The 17,114-nt window shown below is 38.4% G+C and overlaps 1 protein-coding gene across 1 annotated transcript in view; it reads left to right on the top strand.

Moving 5' to 3' along the window:
* Positions 1 to 17,114, top strand: part of CHCHD3 (coiled-coil-helix-coiled-coil-helix domain containing 3) — a 134,897-nt gene that overhangs the window by 16,214 nt on the left and 101,569 nt on the right. Inside the window, exon 2 of the mRNA XM_009883018.1 lies at positions 3,121 to 3,265. Within this exon, the coding sequence (XP_009881320.1) occupies positions 3,121 to 3,265 (145 nt within the window). The remainder of the gene's footprint in view (positions 1 to 3,120; positions 3,266 to 17,114) is intronic.

Here is a 17,114-nt window from a genome sequence, read left to right as displayed (position 1 = left end):
GAGGCTGTTGTCTTAAAATGATCTTTGTCCCCAAAGTGAACGTGTTTAGATGGGGCAAATATAAATTGAGTTTGGATATTACAAGAACATTCCTTAAGTCTCCAAAAAATGAACTTCTGCCACAGCCTCACAGGTGGAATAGGGACAGCAATAAAGTTTGGTTGGTGGTTTTTTTTGGGTTTGTTTGTTCTGTTTTTTGGTTGTTTTTTTCTTTTTTTCCAGGGGGACTGTGGAGGTGGTGGTGGTATTTTTGGGTTGGTTTTTTTGTTGTTGTTTTGGATGAAGTTGACCAGTCTATTCAAGGTGTTACTGCTAGCTGCAAAACGAATGACTACCTGATGACCTGGTAAATTCTTAGTTTTGTGTTTGGATATTTATGCTGGCTTTTACACCACAGTAAGTGTGGTTTTGAAGACATCAAGGCATCACACTTTAAGGAAGAAGGGCAGTCTGTAACTAAGAAAGCTGCGTTTGGCTGTACTGTTACGAATAACATAGATAAGATCTTCCCATTTTTAATGTAGATATTTCACGTCGTTGTTATTGGTATCAATGAGGAAGGTAATGTTAGAATTACGTGTTCTTTCCCAATATCTGAAGATGACAAACAATATCTATCTGTTTAAGTAATATAATTTTACACATGGAGTGGGGAAAAAGGAGATGGGCGGAGATGAATTTTTTTGAAAACATGTAATGCTTTGTTCCCAAAGGTGGGAGTTGGCAGTGAGGGTCTCTCCCCGCACTCCCATCAATTACCCTATTGCGATGGGAGTTCCTTGGCAATGACAGTGAGATGCGATTGCCAGCAAAGGCTGGTGCAGAATCCTTTTTCTGGGATTTTTACCATGTGGGGTGCTTGGAAACTAGTCACTTATAAGATCAGGTATGGGGCTGTATAACTTTGGCAGGAATTTTCTGGGTGCCAGTTTTAGGTGTCCTATCCCCATCCTTTCCTCTCGCTGTGGCAGGATACAGATGTTCATGGCCAAGAAGATAATCAGAACTGGAATGGCTGCAGAGTAGTATCGAGGTACCTCAAATAAGTTTAAATGGGCTGGTTAAGGTAGAAATCGTAAGTCTTGCCCTGAGTTCTCTGCTTGTGGGAAACCAACATTATATAGCCCTGGCTTCTGTCACTGGTGTGGCCGTACCCACGGCTGTGTCATTGTCTGCTAATTCCGTGGGATGTCAGAGCTTCTGATGAAAAGCTTTTTAACGGCTCGCTGTAGGGTGGGGAGTCAGATGACTCCTGTATGTAGACGAGATTCTGGGTCATCGTCTTGTAGCAAGTTTGCAGCAAAGGACACGCGGAGTTTTGGCAAAAGCAGAAAAGAACATCCCATCCCTCTGTAGTGTACTTGGCAGGGAAGCTGAATGTAACAGCAGTCAGGTTAAGCCATCAAAGGGTTTATCTTGACATTAGGAGCCCATTATTTTTAAGTGTTAGGAAAACTGACTTTCTTCTTTTTTTGCAAGAGAGGTTGAGAGGAGACCTCACCAGAGGTTCATAATTCCTGGGGCAAGAAGGAGAAGGCTCGAGAAGACTGAGCTCGGGTCAAATATGGGAATAATTTACCAAGAATTAAATGTAAATATCTCAGTGGTTTTTAGTTTTGGAGAGTTCGTAATGTGGAAACATCTGGTGGCCTTTTTCAGATATTATCTGATTTCATATACTTTAACTATTCTGCTAGGTACAGCATGCATAAAGAAGAGACCTTTTTTTAGGGGAAAACCACTTATGGGAAGTAAAATCCAGAAAGGATGAGGAAGGAGCTTACTTCAGTCTCTGGAAACACTAAATGCTGTCTCTGCTGTCTCTCACAAGAAAAAGCTGCTGAGACTTCTATTTTGACACTTTTTTTTTCTTTTTAGACAAAACATGATTTCTCCAATCGAAAAGACAACCAGCGTGTTTTGACTGCACCATTGATTGTGTGAAGGATTTGTTATATCAATGCTGCTGGAATAATTTGGGGGACCTTGGGAAATCACTTAATGGAATTTGGTCCATGTCTGCATAATCTGACTTTTTTGCTAGAGTAATTGAAGATGCTGCTTAATAAACTTTTTATAAAGATTCCCAGTTGGTTCCTGTGTTTCAGAGGGTTGTGTCTGAGCACAGAAGTAATACATCTTGTAATTGTCTTTTTTTCCTCCCCACCTCACTTAAATATTTTCCCTGGGGAAGAATCTAATGTACTGTAATGCTAGTACCTTTTACAAAGTGACCCTACTCATTATGATTTGTTCTCTGAAGCTCCCTTGACAGTGTATAAATGCACTGAGAATACTTAAGCTTTTTCTCCATCACTCTTTCAAAAATCTATTTGAAAACCGGTGTTTGATACTGCCATTACTGTTCTGAGTTCCCTAATGCTGACTCTGTGTTCCGTGTCACAACACACATGCAACAGATAAGTTTTATTAGCTAAACAATTTATACCTATGTATTTTCATGAAAATTAGATACGGTGTGTTTATATCAAGTACTATAGTCAAGACTTCAAATATGTTTATGGTTTGTGACATGTAAGTGTTGAGAATTTTCTGGCACTAGAGTTCCCTTTATTCAAGTTCAATAGCTATTTTCATCTCGTCCTCTCAAATCGCTGGGAAAGGTTTATTATCGATGTTCAATCTTTTTGCAGCCTGGTAAATAGATGCAGTATTTAGGTTTATGGTGTGTCCAGAGATAGGAAAGCATTATCCTATTGCAGAAAAGATGGAGCTTTTAGCTGAAAATCAGGTACCCGCTGGCTGGTGGGGAGAAGGATTTTCCTGGGAAAAGGGTTCCTTAAAAACAGAACAAAACCAACCAACCGAGCTCTGTGCTTATTCGTGTTACTTAACTATATGTTTTCATACAGCTTGTGAATGAATTGTCTTTTGTATGATTTAACAAATAGTGATACTAAGGCTGTAGCTTTTGTGTATTCTGATTTTGACACTTAAATCTGAAATAAACTTCTTGAATTTTTAACGAATGTTCATATTTAGGTGTCTTAAGAACCAGATACTAATGTATTACAATGATTGCTTTTCAACTGCCTGTGTCCTCTTGAACTACATTTGGAAAACAGACCTTCAATGTAAACTTCCCTCCACCTTCTGTAGGTTGAAACAAGAACAAATGTATGTACGTGATGAGTTTGGCAGACTTCTGGAACGAGAAAGGATTTCTTCAAATGAACATTTGACTCGAGCCATTCTTCGAGAGAGAGCTGCGACGGAAGAGGAGCGTCAGAAGGCACAGCGTTTTGTAAGTTCGGAAACTTTTACAGATGTCTCAGATTTGTCAGACAACCGTGTCTTCAGACGCGTTTCAAACTGTTGGTACAAGAGGAAAGCAGATCTCTTCTTGTTATTTGTTCTTGCTTTTTTACTAGTTAACAGTATGCAATTTTATTTTAATTCTCTTTTTTTCTATATGCCCGTCTCAAGGATAGCTGATTAGAAAGAGCCAAACCTTTCTGAAGGCTGCAAATATAGTGTATCTCGGTGTGTGTGTATAATATTGTCTCTTTTTCAGAGGCTGGAAGAGTAATATGATAGTCTAGGTCTGTTTACTAAATTTGGTTATTCTGTGTTAAAAAGTTGCAGAATACAGGAGAATTTTTCTAGAAATTAATTACTTCGTATTTAAAGGAAATCTGTAATATTTCTGGGCTACGAGTCTGGCTAACAGTAACATTTCAAAAAGTATTGTTTTTGAAGTCTCTTATGTGGTAGAAAAAAACCCAACGAAAAGTCTATCTTTTGATGATTTTCTCAAACCTTGAAGCCAGCTTAGTGGAAAAATTCTGCATCAAAGAATCATATTTCATTAGAGTTGATGTATAAAAACTTCTTGACAAGGAAGTTGTAAAATATGGCTGGCTGTTTTCCTCTGAAAACTGACAGTATATATTTCAGTCCATTTCAAATGTCTGGCAGATTTATAACTTCTTACGTGTAGTGGTTGCTTGCTATATTGAGTCTGTATTGACTCTATTTTGTAAAAATAATCTTTATTCTGAGGTATGAATGTGCCTTTTTTTTTTTTAAATTACTTTACAAATAGTAAACAAATCGGTATTTTCAAGGAAAAAAGTTTAAAATACTTATGTGAGCATTCCTATTAAAATAAATGGAATTACTTATGTCAGCATCTATAGAAATACTTGTTTCGCTCTCCGTATCTGAAATAAAATCAAAGCTTGGTGGGTAACATAGCAAACAAATCACTTCAGTAAGAAATAGCTTTATTTATGCCGTGTAAGTAAAAATCTCTTACCCGTGTTATTTTTCCAAATTGCAATTTAAAAACAAATTTCACCTAAGTACACCTAAGTATTAGTATCTCTTGCAGATGTTTCCCAGTGCTTTTTCACCTCTACTGTAATGTTATTGTTGAAGAATAATTACAGTAAGGTAAACAAACGTTTAGTATTTTGTCATTTTAAAACACAGAAACAAAGGAAAATGGAGAGGAATTATGACCAAGGTACAGCCTTAGACTTATGCCTTAAACCCTTGGATTCTTAATATTGTGCAGGAGAGAGAAGGCTATTGTGGCCTCAACCTAATGAGGAGCTGAAGATTTATAATGGAGAATATTATTTGCATAATTACCAGGGGGGTTGCGTCTTTCACTTACTGCTGTAGTTAGCACTGTGCTTTTGAGAAGCACGTGATGCCTTTCCCAGCAGCCAAATGCTTGAGAGATTTCTTATTATGGATATCAGACTGTTTTGTTTGTTTTTTTTTAGCCATTGTGTCAATTTTATTTTTAATTTTCACTTAGTCTAGAATATTTAAGTTAGCACTACCTACGTGAAGCAATCAGGAATTGCTGTTAACTAACTTTGAAGCTTATCAGCCTGGGGAGTGGTGTTTCGAAGTGTGCGGTGTCACTGAATGTTGACTTGGAAGAAGAACACACAAATGGTACTAATGAAACGAAGGAAACGCCTCAAAATCCTCCAGGATGTGCCATCTCCTGGAGGAGAGCATGACTCGCTGCCTTTCCATGGTGACGGCATCGCTACCTGTTTTTAGAGCTGACTACCAAAAACGTGCTTTTGTGGAAGCGTAGGTATGTCAGGGCATAGATATTCCACATGGGAAGAGAAGGAAAGTATCTGAGCTCTGCTAGTGACTTCACATCCCAGCGTAGTCGTCTCGGTTTTGATCTGTGAAGTTTTAAAATACCTTGGAGTTCTTTGGTGAAAATTGCTATGCACATTTGCTGTTACTACTGCAAATTTGTCGTTTCCACTCATAGTACACTTCAAAGAATGAACAAACTAAAGTTAACAGAGCAGCAAGTAGGCTTTGTGCGCTTGTTTCCTTAAAGTGAGTCTAAATATTAAAACATTGAGTAATTCTCAACGCTTCCTTCCTTACAAGTCCTCCTGTAAGTCGCCTCCTTTGTTTTCATCTAACTGGTCAGTTTTTGTTTCCTTGGCTTCCTTGCTTATACTGAGTGTTTGTTTCATTTATCGAAACTGAATTTATAAAATCTGTAACGTGGAGGGAAATATCTGTGTGTACCCTTTGTCAGGTAGAATGAGTAATTCCATGTTCTAGTAAACTGCTACGGTAGGTTTGCATTTTATGTAGCCCAAGTTTGATCTGGCCTGTCGGATTCTTTTTGGAGGAAAAAAGTGTTTCTGAAACGTCAGTAGCACTATCTACAAAATTAATTCTTTTGCTGCTGCTAAATTGTTTAAGTAGTGCACAGGAAAAGAAGTTATTGTTAGGAAGGAAGAATTTTATTTTTTTCTTTATAAAGGCTGCTAATTCAGTTTTAATAAATAGGCATAAAATTGTTAGATTGAAGTAATGTTTCCCATTCTTAAACAATTTTAACACCAGCTGGTGCTTATAGTTTCAGAGAAGAAACTTAAGTGTTAACAACCCAAAAGTTTGCATTAGTTCTTTATACAAGCAAAAAAAAATTGATAAAATGAAGCTAAAATGAGCAGCTAAATTCATAAAAGCTTTGCAAGTGCCAAGAACTATAAAAAGACGTCATTTGTCTCTAAGCGAAGTATTCCACTTCTCAATAAAAGAAACCTAAAAGGAGTCAGCAGAGTGTGGACTGCCAGCTAAGGCAAGGAAGGGTGCATCCTTAAAAACCACCTGGAATAATTTTTAAGTGAGCAGAATGAAGGTTGTGACACTTGTTAGCCTAAATGTTAAAAAGCAACTCCTCAAAAAAACATAAAGTATGACAAAAAGGATTTTAATGAGTGATGAGCAAGAGGTATAAAAGCCAACACATGCGTGTACTCACCCTTACACCCACCCGCCGTGGAACGGGGATCCCACCAAAGACCGCGGAGCCCGGAGCAGGAGCAGCACGCAGAAGAGATGAGGCCATGGCAGCAAAACACCCCAAATTTGTTTTTCACACCTCTCTTCAGAGCGGAGGAACTTCCAAAAGTTCCCGTGCCAAAAACTTTGCAGAGATCCCCTCAAACAAGGTCTGATGTGAAGCTGCTGTAGAAAACGTGAAGGGAAATAGACAGTTTTACCAATAAGAGCTGTTCAAGCCTGGATGGTATTCGTAAAAGCTCTGACAGATGACCTGACGATGGCTGAGTGACTGATGTGCTGCGTAAGCTGTTAGGGGAAGCTCCCTCGCTACAAGTGGACTGCAAAGTGGCTGATGGGATGTCAACTTCTTCAAAACCAATTTTGGGAGAGATGCAGAGGTTTACAAACCAGTAATTCTGATGTTTGTACCGACCAAGGTAGAAATTACAATTTAGAGTGGAATTTCCAGACCCTGACCAAAGCCCTAGAAATCCCTTGTGGAGGCAGCGTGAGGATTTGTTCGACTGTTGATGCTTAATTCAGCAGAAATAAACCCAGCTGTTGTCGATTCCTTTAGTAATGCCTTCAGATGTCATTGACTCTGAGGAGTATTTCAGACCTGGCCTAACTTTCTTTATCCCGCAGTATTTGGGTCTGGGCTTTACAAAGCGCTGCCAGCGAGACTGGGTGTGCCGAAGAGCTGGTGAGGTCTCGCGTCTCCTCTGGCTTCTCGCCCCCCTCTGGCTGTGTGATCCCACCGTCTCCATTGCAGTGGGGCTTATATTCGATGCTGAAAGGAGCTGACTTGGGAGAACTTAGTCTTATGAGGACAAGTCTTATGAGGAATGACTGAGGGAACTGGGGGTGTTCAGCCTGGAGAAGAGGAGGCTGAGGGGAGACCTTATCACCCTCTACAACTATCTGAAAGAAGGGTGTAGAGGGGTGGGGGCTGACTTCTTCTCCCTGATGACAAGTGATAGGAGGAGAGGAAATGGGTTCAAGTTATGTCAGACAAGGTTTAGATTGGATATTAGGAAACATTTTTTTTCACTGAAAGGGTTATTAAACGTTGGAACAGGCTGCCCAGGGAGGGGGTGGATTCGCCATCCCTGGAGGGGTTTAAAAAAAAAAAAAAAAGGTAGACGTGGTACTTGGGGACATGGTTTAGAAGTGGTTTCGTCAGGTTAGGTTAATGGTTGGACTTGATGATCTTAAAGGTCCCTTCCAGTCTCAACAATTCTATGATTCTATGATTCTAACTTCATTATCTCCCCCCACATTTTTTTTTTTTTTCCTTTTTCTCCTGTCTGGCAAGTGATGGGAACTAGCTTATTTTGAAGGGTCTGATGGACATTGATGTTAAGTGTAAGGGATGCTTTGCTGCTAGAAGAATTTCTTTACCTCTTTTTCTACCCACTTTCATCTCTGTGCTGCAGTTCACCTCCTTTTCTGTAGTGTCAGTGCCAATGTTGTGGACTAAAGCAAAAGTATTGCAAATCTGTCCTGGAGGCCTCTTTCAAATGCAGACATGCTCACAATCGGCTTTGTAGCTTGACTACAAAAATAGCTGAATTGAGGAAATTGCAAACTGTGTATGGAGGGCAAGTTGTTGGGGGAAGAAAATGAAAACTTCTTGAACTGGCCTTGCCCCCGAAGAGGGTGGTTTTGTACCTTTAGCTTTACTTACAGTCAGTTTTGAGACCTGATATTTGCAAAGTATCTCTGTGCTCACTGAAGGAGAGAAGTGTGTGTGCTTGAAGTCGTACCTGAGAACTGCCTGTAGCAGTGCAGCCGATAAAATAAAAATAAATGTCTTTCTTCCATATTCTTAGCATGTGTATGATATTTTTTCTCTCCATCCTTCTTGAAGGAGGACTTTGTAATAAATTAAGTCTGTTTTTTCAGTCTAGCCATAAAGAATTTTTGTACTGGTACAGTCGTCTTTAGCAAAGACTGGTTCCGTTGGAAGCCCCATACTTCTGACCACTCCAAGAATATGTGTGTTGTGTTTTACTCACGTAGGCAGCAGACCTATCCTCCTTTGCACTATTTATTGTTGGAGATCTTTGCTGCACATCTAAAAATTGTGGTTAGTTGAGTTGGGCGTAGTCTTGTTGAGTGGCTTTAAATGTGGTAGCTTTGCCATAAATAGCTTATTGACGTTCCATCACTGGAGTCATTATGTGAGTCAGGGTGAGATGCAGAGAATGTGGAGTAAAAAAAAAAAATCAATAGTTATCCAAAGTGCAGAGGACCTGTTGTATTTCCATCTCCTTATAATGACCTGGAGCTTACTGTTAACATATTTTCTTCACTGTCTGGACTGAAACGAGCTTTCATTAAGACCCTATATGTTAGAAAATGGTTTTATTGAGCTGCCAATGACATTAAAGTCTCATTTCCCTTTGAAGAGGCACAGAAATATTGTTCTGTTCATTTGCTGTAACCATAACATTAAAATTTGATTATTGCTATCATTAGAAATCTGTATCCATACTAATACAATTATTTATATTTCCTCATGTATTGTTCCAGGCTTTCATTGAAGTACCTGTTAGAGAATGAAATCTGTTGTTGCTGAGGTATTTTTTAGTTTTGTAAATTATTTTCTACATGAAAAGGTCTATTAATAAATTCTGTGTTCAAAAAATCAATTTGGTAGAAGTATCCTTATATTAAAAAGCACTTTTTGTACCTTAGGTGAATGTGGTAATCGGATTATTGGATATTTTTTCCTAGCAAAATCATATTTGAGATGTATAATTCTTCTTTTACTTTTCGGAGCCCTGAAATCGATAGACAAAATACATTCCTCGCTATATCAGAGCTGAAGCGCGTTGAGTTATATGTTAGGAGTGAATTTGACCTATTGTCATAATTGAATATATATTGTTAAAATGGAGTGTTTCACTCTGCTGTGTCTCAACTGCCGAGATATTTTCCCTGTCATCCTTGGGTGGCGGGTCCTCGTCACCACGTAGGTGGGCTATGCCATGACCTTGGCTTCGGCGTTGCATTTATTTTCCCTGTCCTCAATTCATTAGCTTTGTCAAGAGGAGGTCCCCTATTTTCCATAAGCAGATTATATTGTGACCCTTCCTGCTCTTTCCAACCAGTCCTGTGCTAACCGCATTTTAAGGATGAGTTCACTAGAAAATACCAGGGGGAAGAATTACTAAATGAGTTAAGGCATTAGTTCTCAAGAGAAAAGAAGTCTGTTTACAAACCTGCAGTATTTATTACATACCTCATTTACCTCATTCATCATTTTAATAGAAAAATGAATCTTTTTAGATGATTCTGAAATAATTTGAGGTAAACTACATAGCCTAAGGCAAAACATGATTGCTTACTGTAGGGAAGGCCACGCTCTTTCTGAAAAGTACAGTGTGATTGGTGACTCTAATTTACAATTGATGGTAGTAAAAATATTAAAGACTGATAGTTGAAAATGAGACTTAAGGTTTGGAAACCACATGGTACAAAGTGAAATCTAGTGACGGTTATTTTGTCTCTTGTTCTTCAGTTTCGTAATTTAGACAGTAGAAATTGCTTTGAAATCTTCTTGAAAGTTGAGATTTTTGGAGATTTGCTCGTAAGATTTCATTCAGGTTTATGTCCGTGGTTCGTTTTTGCTGTGCATTGTTGTTACTGCTATTTAGAGATAGCAATCTTGTTGCAGCAAACAGTCTTTTTACATTAGCGCTTTGCGATGGGCAAAAGTAACCTGTTTGGCTTTGTTCATGGTGTAGAAGAAGGCAAAAGACACAAATGGAGGAAGAAGTTATTTTTTAATATTGAGGTTGTGATCTGTGTTGGTTTTGTTTGGTTTAGTTTTGGGGGAGAGGGGTTTGGTTGCTTTTTAGAGAAGAAAGTGGGATACAACGAAGAAGTAATTTACATTTTGAAAATATTACACACTCCATTGCACTGTATGTGTTCATCTTTCTTTGAATAACCGAATTATCACGGATATGGCTTACGTCTCTCCTGGCACACATTTCTTCTCTCGCTGCCTCCCTCTCCCTCTCTTTCTGGCATTTATACTGCAGTGGAAAGGTGGTCGGGATGGAAATCTGGCTGTCTTTTCTGGGATGTTAAATAGATGATGTGAAACTCTACAGTATGAAAAAGAAGCTATTGCTGTGCAAATAGATCAATAATATTTTTTTTTCCAGCAATGCAAGAAATGGGACTTCCTACCAAATATTTGTGAATCATGAATGGTTTTCTTATCTGGACAAATAGGTGTGCCTTGAAGAGATGGTAAAGACCCACTTGTGTGTCTAAAATTACTTTATTAATAAGAGTGAACATTTTTTTCCCCCCCTTGATAACAGTAAAAATAATTTAAAATAGCCTGTGGGTGATAGTACTCTTTGTGCTCTAGGTTGTAATCCCAGTACGGTCTCTGTCACGTGAACTGTTAAGCGCATGTTTTATTTCATCTCTGAAACTGCCATTAAGCGCCTGTGAACTAGAATAAGAAGTTGCTCACCTGTATCTCTCTTCTGTCCCTTAACAGCATCCTTTCTGACATTTGCAATGTTTGTTTCAATGGAACAATACAAATAATTTTCTCCTTCCTTCAGTTTTTCACTTGGCAACATGTTACAGAAGTTTTTTGTTGGGTTTTTTTTTTTTAATTTTTGTATGTAATGGTTAATTTTTTTTTTCCTCTAGGATAGGAAAAACGCAGTAAAAATAGAAAATTTTGAAGGCAAGTAAGGTGCATACAGTGACCATCTATTCTCTTTAAATATGTCTTTTTGAAGGGTGAGAGGAATGTGTTTTGATAGTCAAACAGCATTTAAAAGTGTGCTTTTTTTTTTTTTTTAATTCTTATATAGCAAACCCCAAGATATTTGACAGAAGCAAAATTAATCACTGTGTTATCTCAGCATCCAGATGAAGATCTAGTGCTTTACAAAGCCTGCTGCTCCATCAATTTGTTCTTTTGGTTGAATTCAAATTGAGTTCATTTTTATAGATTCACTGCATAATACTCTGCTCTCTCCTCCCTCATTCATTAACCAATTTGTTCTTGCTACTCCCTTTTTATCGAATGGCTAAGAAAATTGCCGTGCTCTCTTTTCAAATGAATATCATCATTCCTTGTCATGCATGGGCAAAAAATAAGCATATTAAACCTTTTTACATATACCTTCCCTTCTTCCAGAGAGAAGACCCCTTTCTGCCCTCAAGATATCATGAAAAGAATGTTTTAAATAACGTTCTCTTGAAGCTTTGAGCACAATGCTTGTATATAAATATTCCTATCCAGACTCCTTTTGATTACTTCTGGGCTTTTGGAGCATGTACACCCTGCCAGTTGTATGACACAACAAAAGCCAAATCAAAGAATTGTCAAGACTTGTCCTTCTACATGACATGGTACAAATACATGCAATGGATTAAAACACGTTCATTCGACAGAAGTCTTGAAACATAATACAGATGGTCTCCTCCATTTCAACAGAACAATTTGCTGGGTCTTGGGACTCTCGTTCTGACTTTCATTTACTATTTGTTTACTCTCAGGTCAGGTTAATTTTGGCTAGGCAAATATTCCCTTGTCTCTCCTTTATCGTACTCAAGTTCTCTTCCTTCCTTTGGGTTGAATTAGAAGACTTATGAGAAGAAAGCTTGTTTGGGGGAAAGGGAGGGGGGGAAATTAAGAGCAATTTGTTTTACTAAGGACCACCTGAACAGTTAATGAAAGTCCTTATTTCATGATATCTGTAACTTATCTGAGGACTCCTCGCTGTGTAATGTGGGTGTTTGCTTTAGGAAGACCAGCTGAAAGAAGGGGACCAAACCATTGGAAGAGGACAGTTTGGAAAGGGTCTATCCACCTATATATATATAAAATAAGTCACTATATCGATTTAGTAGTCTCGATGTTGCTGTTTTATGATATTCACTCTGTACAGTGGTGTAGTATCTGCTATAATCAGGACTCTGCCTGTTCTGTTGCAAGCTCTGAGACAGGGGCCCTTCCTTTTGAAGTATCGAACTGAAAAAAAAAAAGAGGATTTATGTGAGTGGCAGCAAGATAACAAAATGGTACATACCCTGTTCCTTATGGCTTAATTGGATAGTTTTATTTTGTAGACATCCCTTTTATTTTTTTTATAACTCCCCTAATTTTGTATCCCACCCTTTCTATTGAGAGCGGTTGAGAATGTGGATACTGAGTTTTGTTGGCAGAGCCGGTTAAGCGGTGAGTGGGATATGTGCTTCTTACACCTCAGAAATCCTGGAATAACGGGCAATTTCTTTCCCCTGGGAGACATGTTGTCTCTGTTTTCCAGGCAGTTTTGTGGTGACGCTATTTCTTGGGAATGGGAGGAGTGGAGGTAGGAGGAGAGGAAGAAATCTTGAATTTCCTTCTAAGTAAGGAGATAAATAGACTATGCCGCACCAACTTCTATATTCATGACTATGCCCAACATTGGGTTTTAAACTTGAGGGTAATTAAGGGTGAGACACTAGTAGGTAAATAGTTAATTACATTTACATTGCCTCATTTAGGAGGAGCTGACTCTTGGTGTTCTTGGGGAACTCAAAGGTGTGAATGTCCATTTTCGTCTTTGATCTACTACTTGGAGCTCTTTAGCAATCAGGAGTCCCATTGCCATTCTGTTTTACATCTCTTTCCCAATTATCTTGTTGACTATAAGGACACAAGCTTTTTCTTTTTGTTCCCCAATTTAGTGCATATTTTGTAGTACTATAAATTAGGGAATGGACCCTGTACTGCTTTCCTCTGCCTCGAGTGCTATAAGGCATGGAAGTGATCTTCTAGCCTTAGTACCCCCAGGGCAATGTTAACAAAGTGTTTTTCCTAATCCGTTTCTGAAAGCTTAAGTCTGGTGCTGTGTTTGTATGAGGGAGAGAGGGAAAATATACTTTAGGAAAGCTCTGTTAAATATCTGCAAACAAAAAAGCTCTTTGACTTTAATGTTGGTAAGGCCAAAGCGAGTGAAAGAACCATCTACGTTATCAGCATTTGCAACAATGATGTCGTATTCTTCTTTCTTTAACCAAAACACAAACATAAGTGATGCCTGGGATGTTTCTATTGGGTTTCTTTTAATACTTTTTCTGCTCTTTGTGCACTTTGACATATTTTTTACTTATTAATAAAAAAATGAATGACTCGTTTCTGCTAGGAGTTACTGAAGTAGTGAAACCTCAGTGTCTCCATAGGTGAAGTAAATGATGACTGTGAAATACTGTTGCATGGTTGTGTTTTTTTTTCCTTTCCCCAAGTTGAAATGCAGTTTTGAAGATTGCAAAGTTCTGGTGCCTCTCCTTGTCCATCAGTTCTCAGGCTTAGGTACCACATTTGTTTAGCAAAGAGCCTACAAAGACGTAATGGATACAGGAAGAAATGATTTAACCTGTACCAAAGATAACAGTCCTTGAGAATTTGTGTATCATGAGCTAGAATGACATGTGATCAAAAAGTGCTATCTTATGAAATTACTATTAGTATTCTCATCATCATTGCCATAGATCTGCTTGCCCAGTGCCACAAGATTTGCTGGATGGTTTAAGGTACTTGAAGTAGGCTAATACTTACCCTGGTAGAGTTGATAGGGAATGGTATTTTGCAAGAAAAAGGAGAGGTGTGACAAATTAAAAAAAAAAATAAAAATCTCAGTTATTGATGTAATTTTAAGTTTCCATGTCTTTTTCACATCGGGGTCCCACTAGATGTCTGGACTATTTTGAGATACTTGAGTGTTGTAGCAATGGGTGCCAGTGTACCTACAGCAGGTCTATGCAAATCCAGTTTAAAAGGGTGTTTCGGTGAGAGGGTGAGGGAAGAAAATGGAATGTCATGGTTAAGTCTGTGGATTTTTGGGTTTTCTATATAGATGTTAAGAATTTGTTCGCTCTTATCATATATTACTTGTATGATATGTTCTGCGTTAGATGCGCCAGTATGTGCATGGAGGAAAAACCAGTCTGCCTCCTTGTTTTTTTAAAGGAGTGAAGAGTTTAAAATATAAGGGTTAATAAATTGGGAATGTTAATATACCATTTTATTAGGTAATAAAAATTATTCTCTTGATAGTACAACCCTCTGAAGACTGAGGGTTATTTCACTTCACTGTTCCCGATAGCACAGCATGTCATCTCTGTCCTGCAAAGTGCAGTGGAGTTTGTAGCTGGAAATTCAGTCTCCTTATTCTCTTGATAGTACAACCCTCTGAGGGTTATTTCATTTCACTGTTCCCAATAGCACAGCGTGTCATCTCTGTCCTGCAAAGTGCAGTTGAGTTTGTAGCTGGAAATTCAGTCTCTGTCCAAGACATGTAGTGATGATAGACTTTGTGTGTGCAATTGTATGTGTGTGTGCCAGTCTCTCTCCCAGGTTGTGTATTTGGGGAATCTGACATACGTGTGGCTGTGTTGCTCCCAATAAAAAAAAAAAAAAAAAATAATGAAACTTTGATTTATACAAATAATGTAGAGAATAGAAGCTGAGCCATCTTCTTTTCAGCAGGGACCTTCCACTTCAAAATATGCTGATTTCAACATGTAGCCTACAAAACTTTTTTTTTAAATCTTTGTAATGAATTTTGAAAGCAGAAACTGGTTTCTGCTGTCCAGTTAGCTGTTTAAAAAATGTCGTAGGAAGGATATGGGAGAAGTTTGTCAACATTTATTTTTGGGAAGCCATGGCAAAAGAAGATGATAATACTTGCTTGACACATTACTTCTTGGTTAATATGGCTGATACTTATAGTGTTATTGTGAGCTTGGAAGATCCCCCAGTCTGTCAGCATGGTAAGATACTGCATTGTCTTTTTTCATAGGCGATTGAATTCAAATCACGTTTGTAAATAAATAAATAAAAAAAAATTCATTACTTCTCATTTTCCTAATTGTCATGCAGATAAACAGTGGGGATCGTAACATTAGGATAAGTAAGTGGCTTCTGATTTTTGCCTCGGAGAAAGAAACTCTTGCTGTTCCCCCATTCCCCCCCTTGGGCGATGCAGCAGTAATGAACGAGCAGGTCCAGAGTACTTTATGATGGATAGTTAATGGCGCTGTGCCTCAGCCAACAGGCTTGTTTCTGCAGCAGCTGTCACAATTCATAGTCATTAGCATACCTTTAGTGGTTGCATTGCAAAATACTTGCTACTAGGGCGTTTTGCATACATCAGGGGACAAAAAGACATGACATTGAGTAAGGAGTTTTGGGTGTAAGTCAATGGTTTTGGCCCAGTGTAATGTTGGAGTGTGTACACGTGAAGGGTGTGAAAGTGAGTTGAAAATTATTGAAGTAATTTTGGAGGTAAATACAGATTGACTTTCAGAGTCTATTTGGGACCAAGTTTTGGTGTTTAAACCTGTGAATAACCCACCAAAGAGCCTTCTGCACCATAGGCTGCCCAGGGAGGTGGTTGAGTCACCATCCCTGGATGTGTTTAAGAGATGTTTAGATGTGGTGTTGGGGGATATGGTGCAGAGGAGTACTTTGTAGAGTATGGTAGATGGTTGGACTTGATGATCCCAAGGGTCTCTTCCAACCTAGACAATTCTATGATTCTATGATTTTGTTGGGTAGTTCTTCCGTTTAGAGCAGAGAAAAACTGCTCTGAAATCTTCTCGGAGGGAAGAGAATCACTGTATGCAACAGCAATAGCAGAGTTATTTCTAGCATGTAAGACAACTGAAGGGCTACCAAATATTCAAGTCATGACGGCAGACTCACAGCGATGGCTTAATGTACCTGCTATTTTGGTGCAAGAGAAAAAAGTACTTCTGTAGAATATCTATCAGATTTTCTTGTAATGCTTCTGAAGGTAGGCAAGAGGGATGTTGGAAGGAAGGATAATGAGGGGGTGTTGTTTCTGCCTCAGTAATAGGAGACCTTCTAAGAAGTACTCAGATAAGTAGGTTAGTTGGATCTTTGTTTTACATTGTAGTAACTCATGTAATATTTTAATTTTCCTTCTCACTTTTATCTGCCTGTTTGAAGTGCAGGGGGAAAAAAAAACCGTAGTTATTTCTTTTGAAAGTAATGATGTTGGAAGAAGATACTGAACTTGAGAAAATCCTTTTTTGAACATGCTACCTGCAACTGAGCTGTTTTACAGCAGAAAAATAGTGCCTATCGGTTTCTCTTGCGGTTTGGTATGTCTTAAAAATTCATTTTAAATTTTTATATGAATGGACTTGACCTTAAGGTAGAAAAGGGGATATTAAGGCAAGGCTTCATTTATTTTAAGCGGATTTTCCTGCTAGCTGACGTTGTTTTCTGCTGCTGCCAATTTTATTCCCGTATTACTGTTTGTTTTGGAGGCTTATGGAAAAATTAAGCTGCTCTTTCTAGAAGAGTAACTTTGTCTTCCTGCAGTAGAATTGTAGAAAACTGGTGATCAAGATCCATCAATTTTAAATGCAATTAAGTAGCTGTAGCAAGAAAAAAGGGTGATTGCGTAATTGCTGTGAATCAGTGGGGCAGGGGTGTGCGCTTGCCTTACAGCGAGAGCAAGGTCGCAACCCTTGAAAGATCTTTTAAAATCTGTCAAATGTTTGACCTCCTTATTTCATTGATTTTTTTTTTTTATTATTATTATTATTTTGTTTTATTTTTAATTTTTTTGGTCAGTCCTGGTATATTAGGGGAGCAGATCCATGTAGCCTTGAGGAGTAAGAGGTGTTCTACTGGAAGATGAGCATGAAGTACCCTGATGAGACTGAAATCTGTGGCAATACAGATTGATAGCGTGCTGATGCTGATCAACGTTTCCGTTCATGTTTGATTGGACAAAGCAGATTCT

This window comes from Charadrius vociferus, unplaced genomic scaffold (assembly GCF_000708025.1).
Source record: "Charadrius vociferus isolate BGI_N301 unplaced genomic scaffold, ASM70802v2 scaffold32, whole genome shotgun sequence".
NCBI classification, from domain to species: domain Eukaryota; kingdom Metazoa; phylum Chordata; class Aves; order Charadriiformes; family Charadriidae; genus Charadrius; species Charadrius vociferus.
This window is presented reverse-complemented; position numbering and strand designations above follow the sequence as displayed.